Here is a 23,831-nt window from a genome sequence, read left to right as displayed (position 1 = left end):
TCCACCTGTGGTGGCTGGGGCTAGTAGTGCCTCAGGAGCTGAAACCCCACCGGCATGTCAAGAAAGCAACCTTCTTCCCAGCCCTCGACCTCCTCCACCCGGTGTAGGATCCTGAAAGAGGCTGTGCTCTGACACTCTGATGCTTTCAAATGCAAGACCATTATGCCATGTAACTGTTTAGACTCCTGGTTGCAGCTTGTTGCAACCAAAAATCCACCAAATAAAAGAACTGCAAGTCATTCGCTAATCGCCAGATTTAAAGGAGAATCTACTCCTGTGGTCAGTTAAAGCAGGAACAGTCACATCATTTAACATGTTGACCTCGCTGATGCAGAGCACTATGTCCTGGGCTGAGTCACATGAGTACATCACACGCACGCACAATGTGCAGGAACTGAAATCCTTCTGAAAAGAGTTTGCCCAAGCTGTTTGCACTGGCGTTGTGCCAGCTTACAGCCTGAGAGCGGTGAGGACAAATATATAGAGCATTTTACGGGGGAAATAAAAGTGTAGATAAGGAAAACAGACACATAGTTAAGCATAACATTGAAAATGCTAATGCAACAGAACCAAGATATGAAGAGAGAATGGAGGTCAGGGGTGGGGGAGGAAGCAGAGGGAGACATGTTTGGGTTCGTTGTTTGACCTCTCATTTAAATCAGGTCAAATCTTTGATAAATGGCTTTTCACATGTACGTGGAGTCATTTGTCGCTTCTCTGAGACATTCTTCAAAATCTTTCGGTCCCCTTCTAAGCTCGACCCCAGTCCAGGGCTCTGGATGCCTCTCCACCCACAGCAGACGGTAAAACCGCACAGAGGAAAACACTGACAGGATTCAGGTCAGATTAAAAAGGTCAGGCTCACTTAAATGTATAAAATGAACTGCTCTGTTCAGTGTGAGATGCACTGAACAGCAGAAAAATGGCAAATATTCTCAGATTAATGTATAAAAAATTTAAAGTAAACTACAAATATGTTGAACAACATTTAAAGTATAACAAAGAGAAAGAAGTGGTTAAAACCATCATTTGATCCCCGTGACTGCACTGAGGTGCTGTGTTTGTATCCTGGCAACAGCTGAACTGATACCATCGCATGAGGCGTCTGCAGGTGACAGGTGAGCGCTCTCTGTAGACTTCATGAACACAAGCTCATAATCAGCAGGTCCATATCTGGGGTGCAGAGACGCTCCTTCACAGTAACCCTCGGGTCCGGAAGTGCGCTACTCCAGCTTCGCTGTGGTTCTGCTCCGTCCTCAGCGCGACCTTGGGCATCATTCAATCATTCAAAGTCTGGGCTGAGATTAAAGTTTAAACTAGGGATGCTCTCATATACTCATACTCGTACTCGCAAAAATTCTCTGATACCACGCACCGATATCACTTCATTGTTGTTGTAGTTACTGGTTAGTGACTCTAGGGGGAGATGTTGAGCCGGCCCGTGGCTCCCCGGGTGAGTGTGCAGCCTGGCGGCGGAGCAGCCGCCGAGCCGCCGCTGCTCAGCCAGCTGTTCCGGTTAGCTGCTAGTCGGCTAAGCTTAGCGTGGTAATAAGAAGAGAGTGATAACCATGAGTGAGACTGGCAGCGCCGTTTCAGGCAAGATAGTGACAATTAATACAAGTGGGATGTCAGCAGTGTGGACATATTTCAAAATAAGGGACAACGACAGAAGCAAGGCTGTCGGCGCAGCGCGTGGCTGGGGGTGCCCGCTCCCAGCACGACTGGGCCGCGGAGGAAAGCCCGGCCGGCTGAGTTTAAAATTGAATTTCTGTTGCAAATAAAACCTGTCTTCCAATTCATTGCATTTTTCATTGCATTTTTAGCCTAGTTATTTTTGTGGTAGAAGTATTGTATCGGTACTCTGTATCGGTGAGTACACAAATTAAAATACTAAAATACTCGCATCAGAACCGACACACAACACAGTTGGGCTGGTTAGAATAATTATTGCACTTTGAATTTTTTTGTGACACAATTTTATAGCATATAAAAATAAAAAGACACCAAAGAAAAACACAATAAACGCTTGCAGACGATGCATGACTTCCATGGTCAGATAAAATTATTACATCTCACACTGTATGACGTCAAGTCAAGTCACTTCATACCATGTTTTATTGGCTAGTCAGTAGACAAGTTGTAGGATCTCCAACACTGAAAATCTTCTCAGGCAATTTTTGGTTACAAGATCCTCGATGTGGCCTTGTCAAGCTTCTCACACTGCACCAGTAGGACTTACAACTTTTATTTGCGACAGCCAGGAATCGTGCAGTGTATACTGGTAATAAGACCAGCGGTGATGCAAAAGCCTGTCAATACTGTGGAACCGCTCTACAACGCCTACAGTATATTCATTTTAAAGAAATTATTGCAAAATCTTGTGAAAATTCATCTGTTTTCCCCAAAAAAGAAGAAACCTAGTTGGTCTGTTACTGTACGTTCACATGAACACAATAAAAAGCATTGTTAGCATCGCCGTCCATTCAGTTTGATCAGGGTGATGTCAAGCAGCAGCGAACTGAATTGTGGGTTTTGTGAGTGGCGGCAGCAGCGTTGTTTCCATCAAAAGTCTGCACTTCAACGTGAGCATCGGCCAGCCAAACTGCAGCGAGGCAGCTAGTGCCAGCCAATGAAATTGTCCATGGGGACAATAACAAAATGTCAAAGCTAGTTTGTTTAGCGAAAATGAAGGAAATCTAGTTATCTATGGTAAGACGAAGGCAGGCCAGAAGCACTACGAGTATTAACCCGACAATGCTGTGTGACCGCAACCTTAGCCATAGTTGAACATAAAAAGATGGCATCTCCTGCCTTGACGTGATTTAGTTCATAGTTGTTGAGATATTTCAGTCTGGGCCCATAGTATTGACCTGAACCAGCAGATTTCAAAAAAACATGTGCAGAGTCACACCACTGAGAGGTACGTGACAGACGGCGTGCACTGCCATTGTACTCGAACACTATGAATAGCGTGTTGCAGTACAGGCTAAAGGAATTTCTCCATCTCGCAGCTTAAGTCAAGCTGCTGGGTGTTTGCGTCCCAGTTGCAGTGGATATTTCCCAACAGACTGATGCAGCTCAGCTGTATTACAGTTTCTTTAATGGCCTCGTGTGGCCCCGTGTATTGAGCTCATTGGAGGTGGAGCAACAAATGACTTTTTATTGCAGGAGGTGAGAGATAAACCTTAGGAGGCACCGACCAACAGAGGTTACGTTTCAGTTTATTCAGAGGCTTAACACCCTCATGACTGGTGAGCGACAAGTGACCCAGACGTTTGGTTTGTAGGTGTGTTTAGTTATGTGAAGGGAGGATCGCCCCTTTTAAAGCTGCTCTTCAGTCCAAACATTTTATGAAAACAGAAGCAAAATGCACCGTGCAGGATCTTGAATCTTCTCGCATCTAACAGGACTTGAAAAAACATTACTGAAAGACTTTTCTGTGTAATCTAGTAAAAAATGCATAGAATTAATGCCCTTAGCTGCATTTTTTTGTTCTGACAATTGCATGATTAATATTAAAGGTGCATTAAAACTGGAGAGTATGAAAAAAATACTTTAAAAGAAGAAATGCATAATGGGATTGTCTGCTTGTTCAAATAAAATAGAAGAAAAATAAAATTACAATGATCCTAAAGGGAATAAAACAATGTTCCTCATCATCCATTAATCAAAAACGACAAGAAATTAAAAGCCATGAATTGACTCAGTCTGGCCGTCATCATTCAAATGACTTATAATCAGTTATTAGGCATCCTAGTTAACCTGCTACCCCCAAACTAACTTTTGACGTTTTATATTAACGTCATTCCGGAAATGTATGAAGGACTAGCACATGTTCACCGGTTAAGACATGAAAATGGATCTTTGACGCTGGAATAATCGGCGGGGGAAGCGTATTGACCGAATATTTTGTGGGAGTCATTGATGCTTTTTGAATGGGAGCCTTTTGAAGCCAGAAAGGTTTTTCACTTGTACTTAGATGGTATCATGGCACAGAAGTTAAAAGTATTTCTGCTGTGACTTCATATCTGAGATGAGAGACTGCATCCAGCTTTATGCAGCATGAAGCCTGTTGGACACAAGTCTGGTTCTGGTGAGCTGAGCTTAGCATCACAGCTAGAAGTGGGTGAAACAGCAACTATAGCAGCTATAACTGTCATCTTTGTGGGTTTTGTTTTTCTTTCTATATTATTTTTTGTCTTTTTGTTATCTTGGGATTAATTCTACAACTCAGAATCTGTAACCAAGAAATCAAAATCCCAAACCAAGAGTGCTATCATCTTTCCTTGTTAGACTTTACTTTCCTCTTCATCGTTTCTTAAACCATCGCCACAGGCGGGACATAGCTGAGATCTAGTCATCGACTACTGAATGACTCAGCGCTTTACGTCGACAGAGTTAATTTCATCAGTGGTATGCGACAAACCAGTTCTTGCTGCTCTGACGTCGATGTAAGGCGCTCACTTTTAATGAGACATGGCCCATTTTCAGAACGTCCGGCCAAGACGCAGACTTTTGAAAGAAAAACAATACCGCCATGTTTGTGACCACAGAGGTCAGAAAGCTGTGTTTTAAGAACATTGTCAGTCAACTTGGGGGTCTGCGACTCAGATGTACCTCCTGCAGGTGCAGAAGCATCTCCAAAGCCGCAGCAGTAGTGAAAACCCAGCTCTGCTGTGTGTGTCTTACTGGAGCAACATGGTAGAAAGTCTTTTTTTTTTCTCTGGTTTTGTTACCATTTATTCAGCATCAACCCAATAAAGCAGCCTGTGAGCACAGACATTAGAGACATGACGACCACAGACTCTGAAGGAGAGGAATGGGACCCGCTTGAGATCGCTGAAAGCCGTAATGCTCTGCGAAAGCAGCCACTCAGGAGGAAATATCGCGCCTTCAGGGGATCGCTGTGACGCACAGCAGGATCGTAGAGGTGGAACAAAGAGGGAATCTCCAGTGGGTGTTGATGCTGCAATCTTTGTGTGAAAGTGACGACAGTGTGAGGTCAGTGGAAGATCAGGTGATGACCAAAAGTTCACAGCTGGATAAGAAGCTAACAAAATCTCATTACTGTACTTAACAAAATGAACTGCTGCAGCAGGAAGTCCAGAAAGGTGAAAACAATAAACAGCAACAGGTAGGAAGCAGGTCCAGGTTAGAGGAGGAGCTATGTTCTGTAACTGCAGCTTTGTGAGGGCATGAACATGTTTGACCTTTGCATACGATTGCAAAGTCAGGACACTACTCCAGGGACATCTGTGCACGCCATCAGATTGCTCTTTAACGTCTATTGCCGTCCTGCCACACGGATAGCTTCATTTTTATGGCCTTCTGTTTTGAAGATCTATCTCTGGCACCAGCATGGTGCAGGCAAGGTGAATGTCCTTTTATCTCTTCTCGCATGCCATCACTTGCATCCGAAGCTCATGCCGAGGAACCGTTTCTGGCTAAAAATTAAGCGATAAAACTATCTGCAGTGTTTTTTTCCTCTAATAATATAACAAAATATAGAGCATGTTCATCCTTAACATGAAACAAAGCAGTGGATTAGAGTAGATCATTACCCAATGTGTTCACGGTGTGAGGAAAATCAGGCCCGTAAAACCGGCCTCGCGCTAACGAGGCTGAACGGTAAGTGGAGGGAGTTCTCTGCCACCAGGGACATGACTGACTGAGCTTCTCTGCAAGTCCTTTATCGTTCAGGTCTATTGCAGCTAGGCACTGCTATTTCCATTCATCCATCTAACTGACTGAATTGACCGCATCCACTATTCACCCCAACACTTTCTGATTACTGGGCTGAATTGCCCTGAGAAGCAATCCCCAGCCAAAAAGCAATGTCACAATTACTTTCCCTCTCTCTCCCCTCCCCAGAGATTACAGCATTGAGCTGCTGATGCAGTTGCATACAGTACAGCAGCCCCTAAAACACTTGTTTTTCTGCACCAAGGCTCTTTTTTGTGTTATCGTGCTCTTTTTTCACCCCCCCCACCGACCAACCTATCACCTTTCTGCGTTTCCATCAAAGGACATCCATCAGCGAAATATTGCTCCAGGTTCTCTTGTTACTCCAGCAGCTCTGTGTCAGCTCTCCGAACCGGAGTATGGACCGCCGCCGCCGGTGATGCTGGAGAGATAGGCCTACAAACAATAGACTCCGTCGCAGCATGTGTTCATATTCCACCAAATAAACAGGCCATTATTTTTGAAAGAGTCAAGAAATATTAATTCTGTGCAGGGAGTTGGAAAGAATTAAAGAGCAGCACTCATCACGGGCCTTCTTCCAAGTGATTAATCATGATTTCAGGCTGATTATTCCCTCTCATTTGGTCATCTGTTCATGACGGCAGAACAAAGCAGTCATATTTCTCTCTGTGGCACATTTAAAAAGATTCCTGCCTTTTTAACTAGCAACAGTTTAAAAGAAGCCTAAATGCCATTTAAGCTATCAGATCTGACATTTTGTCAGAAAAATAGCACTTGAGTGCTACTCAAACTGTGTGAAGAGCATGGGGTAATGTGTAAGAATAGTTGCCATGACGACACTGACATCATTTCTGGCAAACAGTATTGAAGGCTCCTCAACAGAACTCTGACTCTGCGCACGCTCGCGTGAAAAACGCTGTGTTTTTGGTGGGCCTTCCAGCCCGTACATGCAAATGTTTCTGTAGATATCTTATTTTTATTTTTTTTTTTTTTTTTTATTTTTTTTTTTTTTTTTTTTTTTTTTTTTTTTTTTTTTTTTTTTTTACCTTGTCTGCACACATATTATTGATTGATACCATGACGGTAGAAACCAAAAGTGTATATATGTGCATTATTACTATATGTAATATATACATATATATACGCACACATATGCGTACACATACATAAACATACACATACAAACCCAGTGTTTTTTTTTTTTTTTTTTTTTTTTTTTTTTTTTTTTTTTGGGGGGGGGAGGGGGTGGGGGGGGGGTGGTGACGACATCCACTGCCAATCCAGGAAGCAGGAACACACGGAGACACACGTCAAGCACTGGAAATCTGCAACAAAAAAAACCACAAACAAAGCACGAAACCGGCACGGAGCCATCCAAAACACGAACAGCAATCGACCTAAATCTTGAGATCTGATCGCAGTCTGAGCTAAGCTATCGCTACCGCTACCTAAACCCAAAAACTAGAGAGCCAGCATGCAGGTGAACAAGCCAGTGTGTATGTCTATGCGTGTGTGTGTGTATGTATATGATCATGCATGTGTGTGTGTGTGTGTGTGTGTGTGTGTGTGTGTGTATGCGTGTGACTAAATTACTATATGTGTGTGTGTGTGTGTGTGTGTGTGTGTGTGTGTGTGTGTGTGTGTGTATGTGTGTAATAAACCAAACAAAGCTCCACCTGAAGTGTATCTATAGTGGGGGAGGGGGGGGAGCAACCCCGCCACCCGTGAGACCAGAGGCCGACAAGGAAGAGCCCGGAACCCAGGCCACCGGCAACCCCACAGAGGGGAGAAGTAGGAGGGAGGCAACCCACCGCCTGCGAGGCCCCCCCCCCCACCCGGCGGCGGCCGAGGGGGCCCGCGGGCGGGGCCCCCACGGCGCGGAAAGAAGCAGCCAGGGATCCCGCGGCGGCGGACCGCGACCCAGGCAATCCCCGGCCACCCGGTCCGGGCCGGACACGCGGCCAGGAGGCCCTCACCCTTCAGGCCAGCGACCCCCACCCGGCAGGGGGCCAGCCCGCCCGGAGAGACAGAGCCGCCCCGGCCGCCGACGCGGGCAGGCGCACCCGTCCCCCACGAAAGTGGCCCTCCAAGACCAGAGGGGCGCCCCGCCGTAGAGGCAGCGGGGGGGACCGGAGACGGGCCCGGAGAGAGGGAACCCCCCAACAAGGCGACACACGCGCAGGCCCGACAACGGAGGGCCCCAGACCCAGGCATCCCATTCATTCATCCATTCACCTATCCGATACCTATACTAATAATAATATAATATACTATACATAATAATAATAATACTAATAATACTAATAATAATACTAATAATAATACTAATAATAATACTAATCTTATTTTTATTTTTGATGACGCATGACGTCCACAAGCTGTGACATCACCCCGCTTCGGTGCCGGCCCCAGAGAGATACCTCACCCCTGCAGATGAGAGGAGAAGAAGATTTATGGAGTGTGCAGCAGGTGTGGGGGAGAAGGTTACAGTCCGAATGGAAGAAGAGCTGGCGCTCAGGCCGAGTGGGGGGCGAAAATACAAATCTCAGCGATGGGGACAGCCTGTCCACTGTAGCATGCTCCATTCAGCATTCATGGATATGTGACACATTCCTGCAGCATCGGACGGGTCCCGCTCTGAAGCCACATTCGCTCCACGAGCACTGACTGTTCATTTCAGAACATAATTGAATTTCTCAAAAAGTCAATCTGACTGCAAGGGCACAGCTTTGCCCTGTAGCGCGGCATGCGAGCCAGAACGGCAGAAAAAAAACACGAATCCTGCCTCCGTGCCACGGCTGTCATTAGGCTTAATGCTGTTCTGTTCTGCTGTCTGATTCATGACACAGCAGCCGGAATGCTAAACATAATCCTCTGACATGAAACCAAATAGCAGAGCAGAATGGTATTTAAAAAGGAGGAGCACAGCTGATCCCTCATTGTGTAACCTCCCATATCCTCCAGATGGCTTGATGTGACTGTTTCCAGGGTTCAAAGCACTGTCACCTGGCTCAAATATGAAACCGCTGGGAGCAGCACGGCATGAATATGCTCAGTATTCCACATAAAACGCTTCCCCCTCTGCAGATGTATAATAAGTAAGCTCAGGCGCACAGTGAACGGCCTGTGTTTGTCCGTGCATTACCACCGCTTATATTAATAACATTCCTGGCAGTGGTGTGAAAAGAGCACACTGGCCTCCCCCCCTCACCTGCCACAGCACTTGTAAACAACTCAGAAGGAGGAAGCACACAGCACCCGATCTCCGTGCACTCCAGACTCCAGAGCTGTGGCGTACACTGCTGATTTTCTAAACTGTCAGGATTTTCCAGAATAAGCACGAGTGCTGAAGATAAATCACTTTCAGCATGCTTTCATCACCACAGTTAAGACCATCATTTTTTTTTAATTTAGAGGAAGAATAAAGCCGGTGCTTGTGCATGTGTGCATGAAGCTATAAATTCCAGTGGGCAGCATAATCTTAGATTGCTATCACAACAGAGCTGCTATGAATACTAATTGAGTACCATCACCTTTTCCAAGAGTAAAACTGCATTTTCAGTAGCAGAGCAGTAAAACTTCTGTTTCATGCGGGATCCCATTTAGTTAGCTGGTAAATTAAATATATTATACACAAAGAGATGCCACTGACACGCCAGCTAAAGGAAAATCTTAAGATTTGCAGTGAAGACTACCAAAACCGGACTGAAAATAATTGCACTTTGCACTTCAAGATTCATGTTAGTGCACAAATAAACTTTTCAGGATCAAGATAACAAAACATGCCTGGCAGCTTCAGTGTTATCTGGATTTGGTTGACGGCAATGACTCCTACTGAATGCAGGTGGCCACATGTCCACCAGACATGATTCAAATCTGCATTTATTTTGGGACTCGCCTGGCCCTCGCAACATTTGCTGTAACCTCTGTCAAAGCCAGCTAACGACACTTGAGCCACATCTGGCCCACAGGTCACATGACACAACCCGAGTTGGGCCTGCCTCACGAACTTTGCACCATGTTTGTCCCATTTAACACTTGCCACTGCCCCCAAATGAGCCACGAGTGGCAACAATGGTCAAAATTAAGTCCAGGGGCCTGTACTACGAAGCAAGTTCAACATACCCAGGATATCTTTTCCTTATCCAGATTCACTAACCCGGACAATTGCAATCACGCTAAGCGGTCACACGACGGTGGTTATCAACTCGGTATATCAACCCAGGTTTCTCCAATCTGGATATGAGCGCGTGCACATAAAAGGGGCGGTGTTTTCAGCGCATGACCAATCGCAAGCATGGAGAAGTCCGCTGTCAGAGCCGCTTATTTCAGTAGCGAAGAGCAAACAATAATTTTACGGAAATATGATGAGTATAGGCATATAATACAGGCAAAAAGCAACACAGTTGCAGCTGCAAAATGCAGGAAAGACAGCTGGCAAAAGATCGCTGACTGTATAAATGCGTAAATTCATAGGGATATAAACATATATTTGAATATTCTGGGAATCTTAATCTTAAACTGTAAACCATGATCAGCAATATTAAAATAATAAAAGGCTTGCAATATTTCAGTTGATTTGTAATGAATCCAGAATGTATGACATTTTTTTGTTTTTGTGTTTGCATTACAGAAAATCACAATATTCTAATTTTCTGAGACAGTCCTGTATATATTGGTTCTATAACTATTGTTGTTGACCGATAACTTGTGCTGATGCTGTACCAAAGAATTGGGTTTTTTTATTTATTTTATTTAATTTTTTATTTTTTCAGGAGGGGGGTATTTAGTATTTTAAAGTGACTTCTCAGAATGTTCGAGGGACGAAATTGAAAATCCCTTTTTTGCTATCCCTTACAAATGCATCTTCTTTTTGATTTCTTCCTGATTTCTTTATTTAATTGGTATTAGTTTTGGATTGACTGTACATCGGATTTTGGGTGATGATTTGTTTTATTTATTCATTGATTGATTTATTTTTTATTTTCTCCTCCACCTCTTTTTTCTTTTTTTCCGGATCGTTCATACAGGTACTCATCAGGGAAAGCAAAGGGGTTTTGGTGGTCCCTGAATACGCGTTCTCTTCGGAGGGATCCTCTCACGATCCGCGCACCGAGCTCCACTGGATTCTCTTCGAAAGGGCATGCCATTTTCCAAGAGAGCTGATTGGTCAGTGGGCGGTGCTTTTATACCCGGCGATCTGTATCTCGAACATAACCTGCTCCGGAGCAGGTTAGCTGTTCAGCATAAGTTACCATGGCGATGTACCCCGGTAAGAAGTGAACCACCGTCGTAGTCCTGAAAACCCAGGGTTAAACCTGAAGTTACCTCGCTAACCCCAAATCCTGCTTCGTAGTACAGGCCCCTGGTGTAGCTGGTGTCTAGACATTATGCTGTTACACAGTTTATCAAAATACTGTTTTTATTTGCATTTTGGAAGCTCATTATATCCTGTTTCTCAGATTTACTAGTATTTTTAGCTTTTTCATGTAGGTGTTTTATATTTGTTCTGGTTATCTCTGTTTCAGGAAGTGGTTTGAGAGTTGCATGGTTCATATAAAGCTTAACGGATCCCTGAAAATTGTTGGAGTTTCATCAATTAACTTGTGACATAAAGGAGCTCGATCTCTCCCAATAAAGGTACATATGCCCGTAAATAATGAAATGTGTGATGACGGTGAAGTAAACATCAGAAATGCTTTGCCACACGCTGTAACTGCAGGAACTACGCTAACTCTGGTGATGCAGATCTTCCGAGATGGTATTCCTCGGAGCATCCACATTGTTGGAAACCCTTCCGCATCGTCAGCAGGGATTCACTTGTAACATAAAGGAGCTCGATCTCTCCCAATAAAGGTAAGTTTACTTGTATAGCACAACTCAACAACAAGGTGGTTCAAAGTGCTTCCCAGAGACATTAAAATGAATGAATGAATGAATCAATGAATGAATGAATGAATGAACAAACAAACCAGACAAAGTCAAGAAGTTTAGCCTAAAGAAATGGACCAAGTGGATTGAGAGCTTCAAGGCTTCATGAGTAGTCATATCGCCATCACTTGTGTTAGCCTCATTAGCTAATATTAGCTAAACTTACTTTTCTAAACAGGCACTTTCACCTCTCACCATTAATGCTGATATTAATCTGTAAGATTAGCCTTGTGTAGTATATAGGCTTTTTGAAAATAAAGTGCATCTAAAGGATGATCACAGCACAAAACTTGGCCCACGTCATCGTTATGGGTTGCGCTAATATCCACTGGGTAAACTCACGTGCCAACAGTCTTACAACTGCATTGGTGCCAACGTGGGAGCTTAGTGAAGCAATTTGCAGTTTGTACTAACCCAGCGTCAGCTAAACGCAGAGGCCGACTCTGATTTCACCACCAAAATGACACTTGAAATGCAATATTGCCCTGCAAATATTCAGAGGCAACTGCAGCTGCTTCAGCGTAGATATGGGCTGAAGGAGCTGGAATTGACATAAGCGAGCTCTGGCCTGGGCCTGAAAATCTGTCTTTAAATAAGCCGTACAAACTTCAGGGCTTTGTGACGTCACAGACCCAGACCTGCATTTTATTATCTAGTCTTGTCATTTTTTCATCTTTATATCAATCTACTCTTGACTGTATAAACTGTTTATTCTGAACATACTGCACTTGGTGCTTTTGCACTTCTCATTAAATACCACCTGTATTTTACATGTTTAATGACAATGAAGTTGAATCAGATCGAATCAAATTCCCCCCCACCCACCTTCACTTCTTGCACCATTTGTTTGTTGTGCAGCGCTAAACTGAAACACCAATTCTAAAAGATGTACATACTTTAAAAAAAGAATGGTGGAGTCAAGTAGAGTTAAAAAGTGGAGCCACAACCAGCTGCCATGAATCAAGCTAGCAAAACATGTAGAAGAATTTGCTATGCTACTGTATCCCTATAATATTTTGAGCAAAGGATGTCACATACATTTCATTTTCAGACATGTTTAAAGTTTTATGTGTTATGTGTATTGTTATACGTGTGCATGTACTATAGGTGTGTATACATTGGGTATGCATTTATTTATTTTGTGTACGGTACATTCATGTTATATATGTTAAAAATTTGTGTGTGCATATAGATAGATAGATAGATAGATAGATAGATAGATAGATAGATAGATAGATAGATAGATAGATAGATAGATAGATAGATAGATAGATAGATAGATAGATAGATAGATAGATAGATAGATAGATAGATAGATAGATAGATAGATAGATAGATAGATAGATAGATAGATAGATGGATAGATAGATACTCTATACAATGGGTTTGGAATGAGTCAAGAAAATGAAATGAAAATTAAGACCTTAGGATATATATATATTATTTAATATGTAATATATTTTGAAAAAGAAATAGGGCTTAATATGTCTCCCTTAAAATAAGGATAGGAAAAAAAGACCCAGTAGACAATAAAAGGGTCTACAGCTGAAGGAAAATGCAGAGTTGGGATATAACCCTCTAGAGCCACTGTAAGTACACACAGTAAAATAATGCACTGTTAGCAAGAATAAGAAAATATTGATTACTCGCCAATATAAAGAACAAAACTTGTTACTTTTGTTTATATTGTTTATGGTATACATGTAGATTTGTGGTGCTGCACTTGCTACAGTTCAGAAAATACTGATATATACAGGAATGAAGATTAAGTGAATGTGTTTTGAAAAGGTCACAGAGTTTAATAAAGACCTGCCGGAGAGTTAAGAACCAGTAGTTTGTCATGGCAGACTGTTCATTTTGGCCCGTGCTTAAATTATGCTTGTTCGTCTTCTAAGGGAAGACACAACCAGCTCTTGGGCTGCCATAACGTGAAATTGAAAAAGGTAATAAAAACAAGTTGCTGCTTTTTCTTTTTTCTTTTTTTCTTTTTTCTCCTTCAGGTAAAATTTCTGAACTCAATATACAAAGGAGGTCCACATGTGGTCGCCCACTTGAGAGAGAGAACTCATCTTTTTGAACACCGTCGGGGCTTTGAAGTCTGGTGGAAGGGAAGGGATGTAATAACTATCTGAGCTGTTTCTTTGCTGGTCAAATAACCAAAAGTAATAGATGCAGCACCACGTGCTCGCACGGGCATGCTTTCATGCCAGTCCTATTAATTAAATGTGCCAGAACCCAATTTCTTCATATGTAGGCATGAAAACAAGGTGCTTGCTGAAACTGAATTTAATTTAGTCCCAAATTGATGTTACATATATCAAATAATTTTCTCTTAGCATGTCCAGGAATTAGACAGAGTTTTTTCTTTTCTTTTTTTTTGGGGGGGGGGGGCATTTCACAGCTTTGTGAAGACAAGAGGTGAAAAATGACTATGTGGCGTGACTTCACTTCAAAAAATTTGCGTGAGTCATGCAAAAACATCTCCCTTCATTAGCGGCGTTTATCTCTATGTCCCAGACAAGCAGACTCACAACAACAGTAGGAAACTTTCTCCCTGTACCAGATCCATACTCTGGTAGCAGAGTAACAAAAAGGCCTTTGTTATGCACCGTGTGGGCCTGTTATTGCACTGATCTATCGCCAAAACTAACACTTACTTACCGAGTGTACACAGCTTAATGATTGTAAACCAGCTCGGTATTTCGAACAGCCCTGGTAAAACATATTTCTTGATAGAGCGAATGCAGGCTGGTACAGAGTGAAGCATTCCTGAACATTGGGTCGTAGTCACACATTTCCTGTGCTTTGAGTGGGGGAAAAAAGAGGTGTGCCTGCTCTGGTGGCCTTGGTGCGTCTCCAAGGCCCCTACGGTGTGTTTAGTTTGTGCCAGGGTCATCCATCACACGTGCTCCTCGTTGGTGGGGGGACTCATCTCTCACCCCTGCTGAGACTCAATCTGGAGGCTGGAAGAAGTCCTCATTGTGCTTGCAGCATCCTGCAGCCCTCCAGCTACGGTCTGACAGCATTTTGTTTATATCACTGGGATGTGGCTCTTAATATCGATAAACCTGCATGCACACACGCGTGTTCCTGTACACTGGCCTGACTGAGAGGGACATATAGAAAAACCAAATCTAAAATGACAAAGCATGCCTTTGGTTTGAACCTCCAGCTATCTGCATGTGCATTTTATATTTTTTATATTTGTCGATGGCAGCCTGTCGACAGCTGTTCAAAAAAATTTGAAAGAGTTTCTGATGTATTTCGAAGCATTTATATTCATTTTAGCATGTCTATTTTTTTCCCAACTCACAACCATGATTTAGTGACAAACACCAGTAGGAAAACAGACCATCTAAATGAATTATTATTGATGTGGATCGATCATATACGCCTCAGAAATTATATTGACTCCTCTGCTGTTCCCTCTTGGGAACCCGAGAGTAGCTGGCGGCTCTCCTGTAAATCAGAGCACATCTAACATTCACAGATATGGCATGCAACATTGAGAAGGGTTATGAGTCAGGACATCCTTTTGTGTCTCAGCTCTCTTTCTAAAGAGCAGTCGGAGAGTCTCTCCTGCCTTACCGCCTCCTTCACAGCCGTATAATTCACGTGGCATTGTATTTACTGTCCAAACACAGAGGGTGGGAGCCCATGTTAGGTATGAGAAAAGGCGTAAAAAAACACCCTGGGCCTGTTGCTGTAGAGCAAAATACCCCTGCACTATACAACGGCTAAAAACAAGTAGCATGCCATCAGAAAGCTGCTGGCATTTGTTATGTAACAGATTCTGTACACAAGATACAGCATTTACAATAAATGTTATTACATGAATACAGCAAGAGAATAGTCAAATAAGCTACACTGATGATACTTATGAAGGAACATCACACAATACTGTTAAGAAACCTTTAGACACAATTACAACTGACTCAAAAAACATCAAAATGTCATTGGCAGGATAAAGGAACACAATCAGTGACAGGTGTATCCCTCCGCCAAATAGATCATCTAGATCTGTTAGTGGAAGGCGTACAGAAATACGGTTTTATTGAAATGTTATCCCTTGATTAAAAAAATAAATGAAAAAGGCGGCTATAATTATTCAAACTACCGAGAACTGTAGTCTTTTGTATCTTGAACCGCTGAACACTACCTTTATATACACAAACCTGCAAGAATACCACATAAGAAGACATGTGAGTCGTTTACAAACATCATTTTATATATTTCTTATTACAATAATATTTCAGGGATCATACTGAAAGCTTCCAGAGCGTATTTTCGTCTAAAACCTTCTACGATAAAGTAGTCCAGAGCGTATAAAACCCAAAGCACTACCGTAAATAGAAACCTCTTTTCTTGATTGATCGCAAAACCATCCAATCACAGGCGGAGTTCGGTCTGTCGGCGGTGACGTAGGCAGCGCCTGGCCAATAGAAACGCGTTTCTGGGTGTTGACCTCTGCGAGCCGCATCACCACCTCCTCGGTGTCCGTGGCGGAGGACTACTATAAAGTCAAATCAAGCCAAGTTTTAAAGGGCAGAGTTGTAAAAACTCCCAGGCTGCGGGGAGTCAGACTGGAACCCTGAAACACGGATTCTTCATCATCCCCCTCCCCGGCCCCTGCAGACACCAACCCGCCTGGAATAGACGCGATATTTTCATTTTTATCTCCCGTATAAAGCTGCGTTCGGGGGCCGTACGAATTTACAGATTCCTGCTTGAAGCAAAGAAGGAGCTGCTGTCTGTTTCCATGTAAGTAAATACTAATGTGACATTACCGTGGCGTTATCTGGACACAAACCAGCCAAGCAAATACAGTCATGCAGTTTTTGTTCGTATTTCCATCATTTTAAATGTATGACATTGAAGGATAGGACTTAATAGTGTATATCCAGGCTGCAATCGTCCTACTGCTTTATAAAGGCTTATTTATGGTTCCGCGTTATGGGTGCGCGTCGCCGCGTACCCTACGCCGAACCTACGGCGTAGGTTCTGCGTCGGTTTAACGCAGAACCATAATTCAGGCTTAATGCTACGCAGCTTCAAGTCGACAATGGTGCCTGTCAGTGCAAATTATCCTTATTTTATCCCGTTTTCCTTCTCTTCCCGTGTCCGTGCTCGTTGTATCAGTGCGATAAAGGATGATTAATAGTTGAGCTAAACACTAACAGTATCTGAATGGTTTAGGGGCCAGCTTTTTTCTACATTTATGTTCACACCCTTCATTAAAGCTGGCAAAAGAAAAAATGCTCAGGAGGAGCAGATGGGTTTTTTTTTTGTTTTTTTTTTTTTTTACGTGCAAAAGTGTCAACATCGTCGTTGGAGACTGATAAGAGTCTTTCATGGCAGTGGATAGACTTTGAATGTTGATTATGTAATTGCAATTCTCGTCGCGCCGGTAGTACGTGTCCTCTGCCTGGAGAAGCCTCCAGAACAGCCAGGCTGGTCCATGCAGGAGGGGTGGGGGATGATGGGTGGATGATGGGGGGATGATGGGTGGATGATAGGAATGGGCGATATTTTACCGTTCACGATATACCGTCCAAAAAATTCCTCACGATAAGAATTTGTCATCTCGCGGTAAAAATGATAAATTCCCTTTGATAAAGTTTTTGTGTAAAAATGATTTATGGTTCTGCGTTAAATCCACAACGTACGGGAAGGAAGGAAGGAAGGAAGGAAGGAAGGAAGGAAGGAAGGAAGGAAGGAAGGAAGGAAGGAAGGAAGGAAGGAAGGAAGGAAGGAAGGAAGGAAGGAAGGAAGGAAGGGAGAAAAGAAGGAAGGAAGGAAGGAAGGAAGGAAGGGAGAAAACAAGGAAGGTAAGCAGGAGGAAAGAAGGAAGGAAGGAAGAAAAGGGGAGAAGGGAGAAAACAAGGAAAGGAGGAAGGAAGGGAGAAAATAGGAAGGGAAGAGGGAAGGAGAGAGCAGGAGGAAGGAAGGAAGGAAGGAAGGAAGGAAGGAAGGAAGGAAGGAAGGAAGGAAGGAAGGGAGAAAAGAAGGAAGGAGAGCAGGAGGAAAGAAGGAAGGAAGGGAAAAAAGAAGGAAGGAAGGAAGGAAGGAAGGAATGAAGGAAGGAAGGAAGAAAAGGGGAGAAGGGAGAAAACAAGGAAACGAGGAAGGAAGGGAGAAAAGAGGAAGGGAAGGAGAGAGCAGGAGGAAAGAAGGTAGGAAGGAAGGAAGGAAATGAGCCTGAAAGAAAGAAAGAAGGAAGGATAAATTCCCGTTGATGACGATTTGTGTAACAAACATGGCGGATCTGAGAGAGAGATAGATTTATAGTTGAATTGGTATTTTTTAATCGTTATTAATCGGGATAAATGCCGGAAATTATCGTGATACATTTTTTAGTCCATACCGCCCATCCCTAGTGGATGATGGGTGCTGGATGGGGGGGTCTCTCCGGGACCTTCACCCCTACATCTCCAAAAAAACCATAGCAAATAGCAAATCCCCTCTCCCATGTATTGACACCTGCCATCACTCCCAGAGTCCTGGTAGAGGTCAGTCACTCGCACTGCTGACACCCTCTCTGAGTCAGTGGGATGTGTTTATTTATAGCTGTGTTGATATTGTACAGCCCAGATGCAGCAGCGACGACGGCTGCTGCGCCCAGGGGTGGAGGATGCACTCTTCATGGGAGAAATGCAGATGAAACTGCATTGACTTGACTGTTTCGGCACATTTTGTGCTAACGCTGATCGTAGACGTGTGGGAGAGACGAGGGCTTCGGGCTCGGGTTAACCCATTTAAAAATAACTGGTTTTATTGCCTTCGCTTGGCCTAAAATGTGATCTGACCTTCACCTGAGTCACAATAACAGACTAACACGGTGTGCCTGCCTGGGCTGATGATGCACAATTAATTCACGTTCGCAGTGCCGGAGGGGAATTCAGTTTTTTGCATCACAGCTTAAGCATGTGGTTTTTGTTTATTAACATGACATATCAGGTTAATGCTATTTTCACACCCAATAGTCTGGAAGACTGTTGTTTGTTTGGAGTAGCAATGTTCAAACCTCTGAATAACTTGGTCCCCTCCTTGCCTGTGGTGGTGCTGCACCAAGAACTATTGAACTAGACAAACCATGAACAAGAAACCTTATTCACGTATTGGTTAATGCAGAGCAACTCGCCTACTAGTTTGCAACGGTAATTGTTCTTGCGAGCGTTATATTTTTATGTGACCATCCGTCTATCAGAGCTTTTACCTCGTCCTCATCCCACGTCTGAGCACGTTTCTTCTGGCTGTTGTTACATGCATGTTTGGTTTAGTTGTGTTTACCTGCAGCGCCGTGCGTTCTTGTCCGATTCATGCATTAGGTTCGTTTGAAGTGAACGGGGAGCTATGTTTTGGGCGGGTTAGAGTTCGGTTCTTTGATCCGCATCCAAGTTCGATTGCACATTCGCACCTCTTCAAATAAGCTGGACTTCCCATCCAAACAAACTGAGGTCTGTTTTAAAGAGGACTGCACAGCTCTGGCGTGAATGCATCCTTAAATAACTTAACGCTGAAGCTTCACGCAGCGCTGTCCTGAGGTGTAGCAAGCATTGAACACAGAACTGAAGTGAATAGATAAGTTATGACACCATAGACAATGTCAGACCCAACATCTGATGGTAATATTGGGATTTGTTTTCTTTTTAACTAGTGATGCACCGATTGTTCGGTAACCAAAATTGTTCGGCCGAAAATGGCAAAAAAACACGTTCGGTGGAATAAGTGGGAAAAAAACCGAACAATTAATAACGGCGTTGTAATATAAGGAAATAGACTGGCCGCTCCGTCCCGTAACGTTGCGCACTACAGAAATCGTTGGCCAACCAAAAACTAACCCCATAAGAATTTTACCTAACATTCACCAGGAGATGGAACCAAAACAACATAATGCTGGAAATTAAAAAATGTTCAGTTTTTTATGTTCAATAAATATTTTCTACCTTGTAATTTTGTAAAAGATTTTTTTCTTTGAAAAGCATGCCTAAATCAAATGTATTTGATTTATGCAATGGTGAAAAAATTGGCAAAATAAATGAAAAACTGCTGAAGAACCATGTTCGGTATTGTTCGGTATTCGGCCAAGTGTTTATTATTATTTTCGGTTTCGGTTTCGGCCACAAATTTTCATTTCGGTGCATCACTATTTTTAACATTTTCTTATATTTATTTCTTTTCTTTTTTTCTTTCTTTGTTCTAGGATCTTGGACCCAACTCTACAGGGAGGGTCTTAATTTTGTCAAGAAGCACTCAAAGTTTCCTCATCGCACTGATCACTGCTGCTTTGGAGGGTTTTTTTGCAACACTGAGAAAAAGCGACTCCTTGTCACTGAAGCAGCTATGCAGCTTGAAATTCAAGTAGCTCTCAACTTTATCATTTCCTATTTATACAACAAACTCCCTAGACGACGTGTGAATATCTTTGGCGAAGAGCTCGAGAGGCAGCTGAAGAAGAAATATGAAGGCCACTGGTATCCGGATAAGCCATACAAAGGTTCTGGGTTCAGGTGCATCCACGTAGGGGAGAAGGTGGATCCTGTGGTGGAGCAGGCAGCCAAAGAAAGCGGGCTGGACATCGAGGATGTCCGGAATAATCTCCCTCAGGACCTCAGTGTGTGGATTGACCCGTTTGAGGTGTCTTACCAGATTGGCGAGAAAGGACCAGTCAAGGTGTTGTATGTGGATGATAACAATGAGAACGGGTCCGAGCTGGACAAGGAGATCAAGAACAGCTTTAATCCTGAGGCGCAGGTCTTTATGCCGATCAGCGACCCGGTCGGGGCCTCCTCCGAGTCCAACTCCCCCTCCCCTCCTTTCGGGCAGTCTGCCGCCGTGAGCCCATCGTTCATGCCGCGCTCCACCCAGCCCTTGACCTTCACTACTGCCACTTTCGCCGCCACCAAATTTGGCTCCACGAAGATGAAGAGCAGCGGCCGTGGCAACAACGCCAACGGCGGCGCGGGCGGCACCGGCAACAACAACAACAACGGCAGTAGCAGCAAGGTGGCCCGTACCTCCCCCACCAATAACCTGGGTCTGAATGTCAACACTCTCCTGAAGCAGAAAGCCATGTCCACCTCCATGCACTCGTTGTACGGGCTGGGTCTGGGGCAGCAGCAGCAGCAGAAGGCCTCTGCGCTGTCTCCCAACGCCAAGGAGTTCGTGTTCTCCAGCCTCCAGGGCCAGTCCAGCCCCGGAGCCGTGTTCCCCGGCGAGGGCTCCCTGGGGCTCGGCCCTCTGCAGTACAACAATGCCTTTGACGTGTTTTCAGCCTATGGAGGCCTCAACGACAAGTCCCTCATGGATGGGCTCAACTTCAGCCTGAGCAACATGCAGTATTCTAACCAGCAATTCCAGCCGGTCATGGCTAACTGAACTCATCATCAATATGCTATTTATGAATGACGGTGGCTCAAAGAGAAGGAAAAACAAACAAAAAAAACAAGAAACCGCACACTTAGAAACCGAACTGAAGGATATGGTGTTTAATCGGTGAATCGCATGTGCCCAAGGGTGTTTTTACCGTTCCCCCTTGAGTTTGTTTCTACTGAAAGCTTGTGGTACAAACACATCCAAGCTTGGTTACATCAATTCAACATGCATTGTTGTTTTTCTTTTTTCCTTTTGCCAACCAAGCACAAACCTTCTCTCTTTTTTTTTTCTTTTTTTTTTACTTTGAGAAACTGCTCCAAAAAAAAAAAGCTTCAAGTTTTGGCCTCTTACAGTATTTTACAGGTGGTAAGACAAGGCTGATTTTTATGAATTGGCACTACTAAGTGGGGTTACTTGGTCTTTTTCTAATTGTATAATTTAATTTAGTACAAAGTTTGTAAGATATCAGAGTATATATTGTTTCTATGACATGGTGTTGCATTTATATCTTTTTACTACTCCAGTGATCTGTGATGGCTGCAGCAGCTTTTTTCCTTATTTTTCTTTTTTTAAAGATAATTGTTAAAGAAATTCATCTTTGAAAGAAAAAAAAAAAAAACAAACAAAAAAAAACTACATCAAATATTCTGGAGATTGTGTACAGAATATTCCTTAGTGGTGGAGTTCAAGTGTAGGAACATTTTGCTTTTTCTGAAAGACGAATTGTATTTTCTGTTAAGAGGTTAAAAATTTTTGCTATACTATGGACAAAATGTAATCGTATGAATATTAATTTTGTACCTACATCGTGCAATACTTGATAAAGAAAAAAATACGGTATAACAAAGTATTTTGAGTCAGTGTCTTAAACGTCAAGAGGGACTGAAATAGTTTATATTGTTAAGTTTGTATTAAATGCTTAAAAATTATATGCTTGTCTTTATTTTTTTTAATTTCATATTTGCACCCTGGTCTTTTTAATAAAAATAAACTACAGTTGAACATGAACTGCTGGAGGTGGACTCGTTTATTGCTATTTAAATTTAAACTTCTCCATATTTTATCAGCAGCAAGCTTTTCCAATAGATGATTCACTGATGGGCGGATGACGCTGTGTCACATGTTTGGCCTCCGCGATATGTGTCATGAGGCCAACTTGACTAAAACGGAGCGTGCAGTCTATATGGTAATGATCAGCCCGTTTGTTTGTGCTGCAAACTTTGGATCTCTTGAGGTTTTTGGAGCAAAGGTCAACATTTTTGCTTCACCGCGGGTGGAGAGCCACTTCTCACCAGAGTGAGTCACTACTACAATAAACGCTCGTTCGGTTTGTTTAAAATTGCAGATGATGACTAATCTGGGTTTCAGTGTAAAGATGGAAAGCATGTAGAGCGAGTCAAACGTTGTAGATTTAGCTCCTCACGAGAAGCATCATATTTGCAATTCATATGATATGAACGTAAGAACAAAAGCCTTGTGTACTTAATGCTCCTCCCTGGCTAGAAACTGGCTGAATACACAAATGTTTCAGTCTGAGACTGAGTGAAGTCGTGCAGCTGATCACACATGGAACTACTTGTTTAGATTTTCATAAATCAGTATCAGTGCATGTATCCTGAAGCTCCTCCCACCATGAGATGAGAGCTATTGAAGGGCTTTTTTATGGGAATGTTGTGCAAACATTTCCACCTTGTGTTTCTGAAATGCTTAGTTGTGTTTTGAATGAAAAACGTACATTATCTGGCAGTGTGTGCAGATTTGACTGGAAATACATCAGTGTTTACGATCTAATTACAATAATACTTCTTTCGAAAAAATACTGAATTGAATAGTGAATAGTCAGTGCTGTTTTTGTAGAAAACTGTTGATACCCTCCACTAAAGAAAAACTCAGAATGGTAACTGAAGTAACTTGAAACGGACCAATGAAAGTTTAAATCATAATTAACTGGACACTGACTACAGTTGCACGTTTCATTCTGAAGTTTAGGGTCCATGGGGCTGTAACGAATCTCCCTGGATGTAGACGCAAGAGGAAAATGGATGGCGCAGTTTACGAGATGGCTAGTATGATTGGTAACCAAAGAGCCCTGAACAATTTCCAAAGAGATTCAAGGTAAACTGCAAGGTCAAGGTACATCAATGTCAGATCAGACCATCCATCGCTGTTTGAGCCAAAATGGACAACTAAAGAGGACTCCACTGTTGAAAGGAAATCCCAGAAGCTACAAAGCTTCTGGGACAATGTCCTTTGGACAGGGTGTCCTGAATCTGTGCAGGTACAATGACATCTCAAAACTATTAGGACGCTCTGGAGACAAATGTGCTGCCCAGTGTCAGAAAGCTTGGTCTCAGACGGAGACCATGGGTCTTTCAAACAGTATAATGACCCAAATCACACAACTAAAAACAGCCAAGAATGACTAAGCACAAAACATTGGACAACTCTGAACTGGTTTCTGAATAGGGGACTGTATTTCTATAGGTAGCTCATAATATGATACGGTATGGCTCAGTTCTCTTTGGTCTTCTATGACTATGACAGGTAATAAAACAGTTGATACCTTGCATTTTTTATGCTGACCGAGTTAAGGTTACAAATTAGCTGGACTGATACAAAATTGTGACACAAAAACACTGGACAATCGGTTGGATAAGAATGGTCTCGCAGTACTATGAGGATTTAATATGTAGAGTCTTCCGTCTTTTTCAGATAGGTGTTTTCTTCAGATATCATCCATTTCCTAGATAAAGTTTGTCTAGGTTGTCTTAAACCAGACAAACCAGAATCAAATAAAGTATTCCTCCTGTAGTCTTTGCTTC

At 43.0% G+C, this 23,831-nt stretch overlaps 1 protein-coding gene across 1 annotated transcript; it reads left to right on the top strand.

The window, feature by feature from the left end:
• The first annotated feature begins 16,164 nt into the window (after nt 1-16,164).
• tob1b (transducer of ERBB2, 1b) lies at nt 16,165-22,017 on the top strand. Its single transcript, XM_061708274.1, has 2 exons — nt 16,165-16,395; nt 19,838-22,017. Exon 2 carries the CDS (start codon nt 19,978-19,980, stop codon nt 21,010-21,012), a length of 1,035 nt encoding a protein of 344 aa, XP_061564258.1. The 5' UTR covers nt 16,165-16,395; nt 19,838-19,977; the 3' UTR covers nt 21,013-22,017.
• The last annotated feature ends 1,814 nt before the right edge of the window (nt 22,018-23,831 follow it).

The sequence above is a fragment of the Cololabis saira genome, chromosome 19, assembly GCF_033807715.1.
Source record: "Cololabis saira isolate AMF1-May2022 chromosome 19, fColSai1.1, whole genome shotgun sequence".
Lineage (NCBI taxonomy): Eukaryota > Metazoa > Chordata > Actinopteri > Beloniformes > Belonidae > Cololabis > Cololabis saira.
This window is presented reverse-complemented; position numbering and strand designations above follow the sequence as displayed.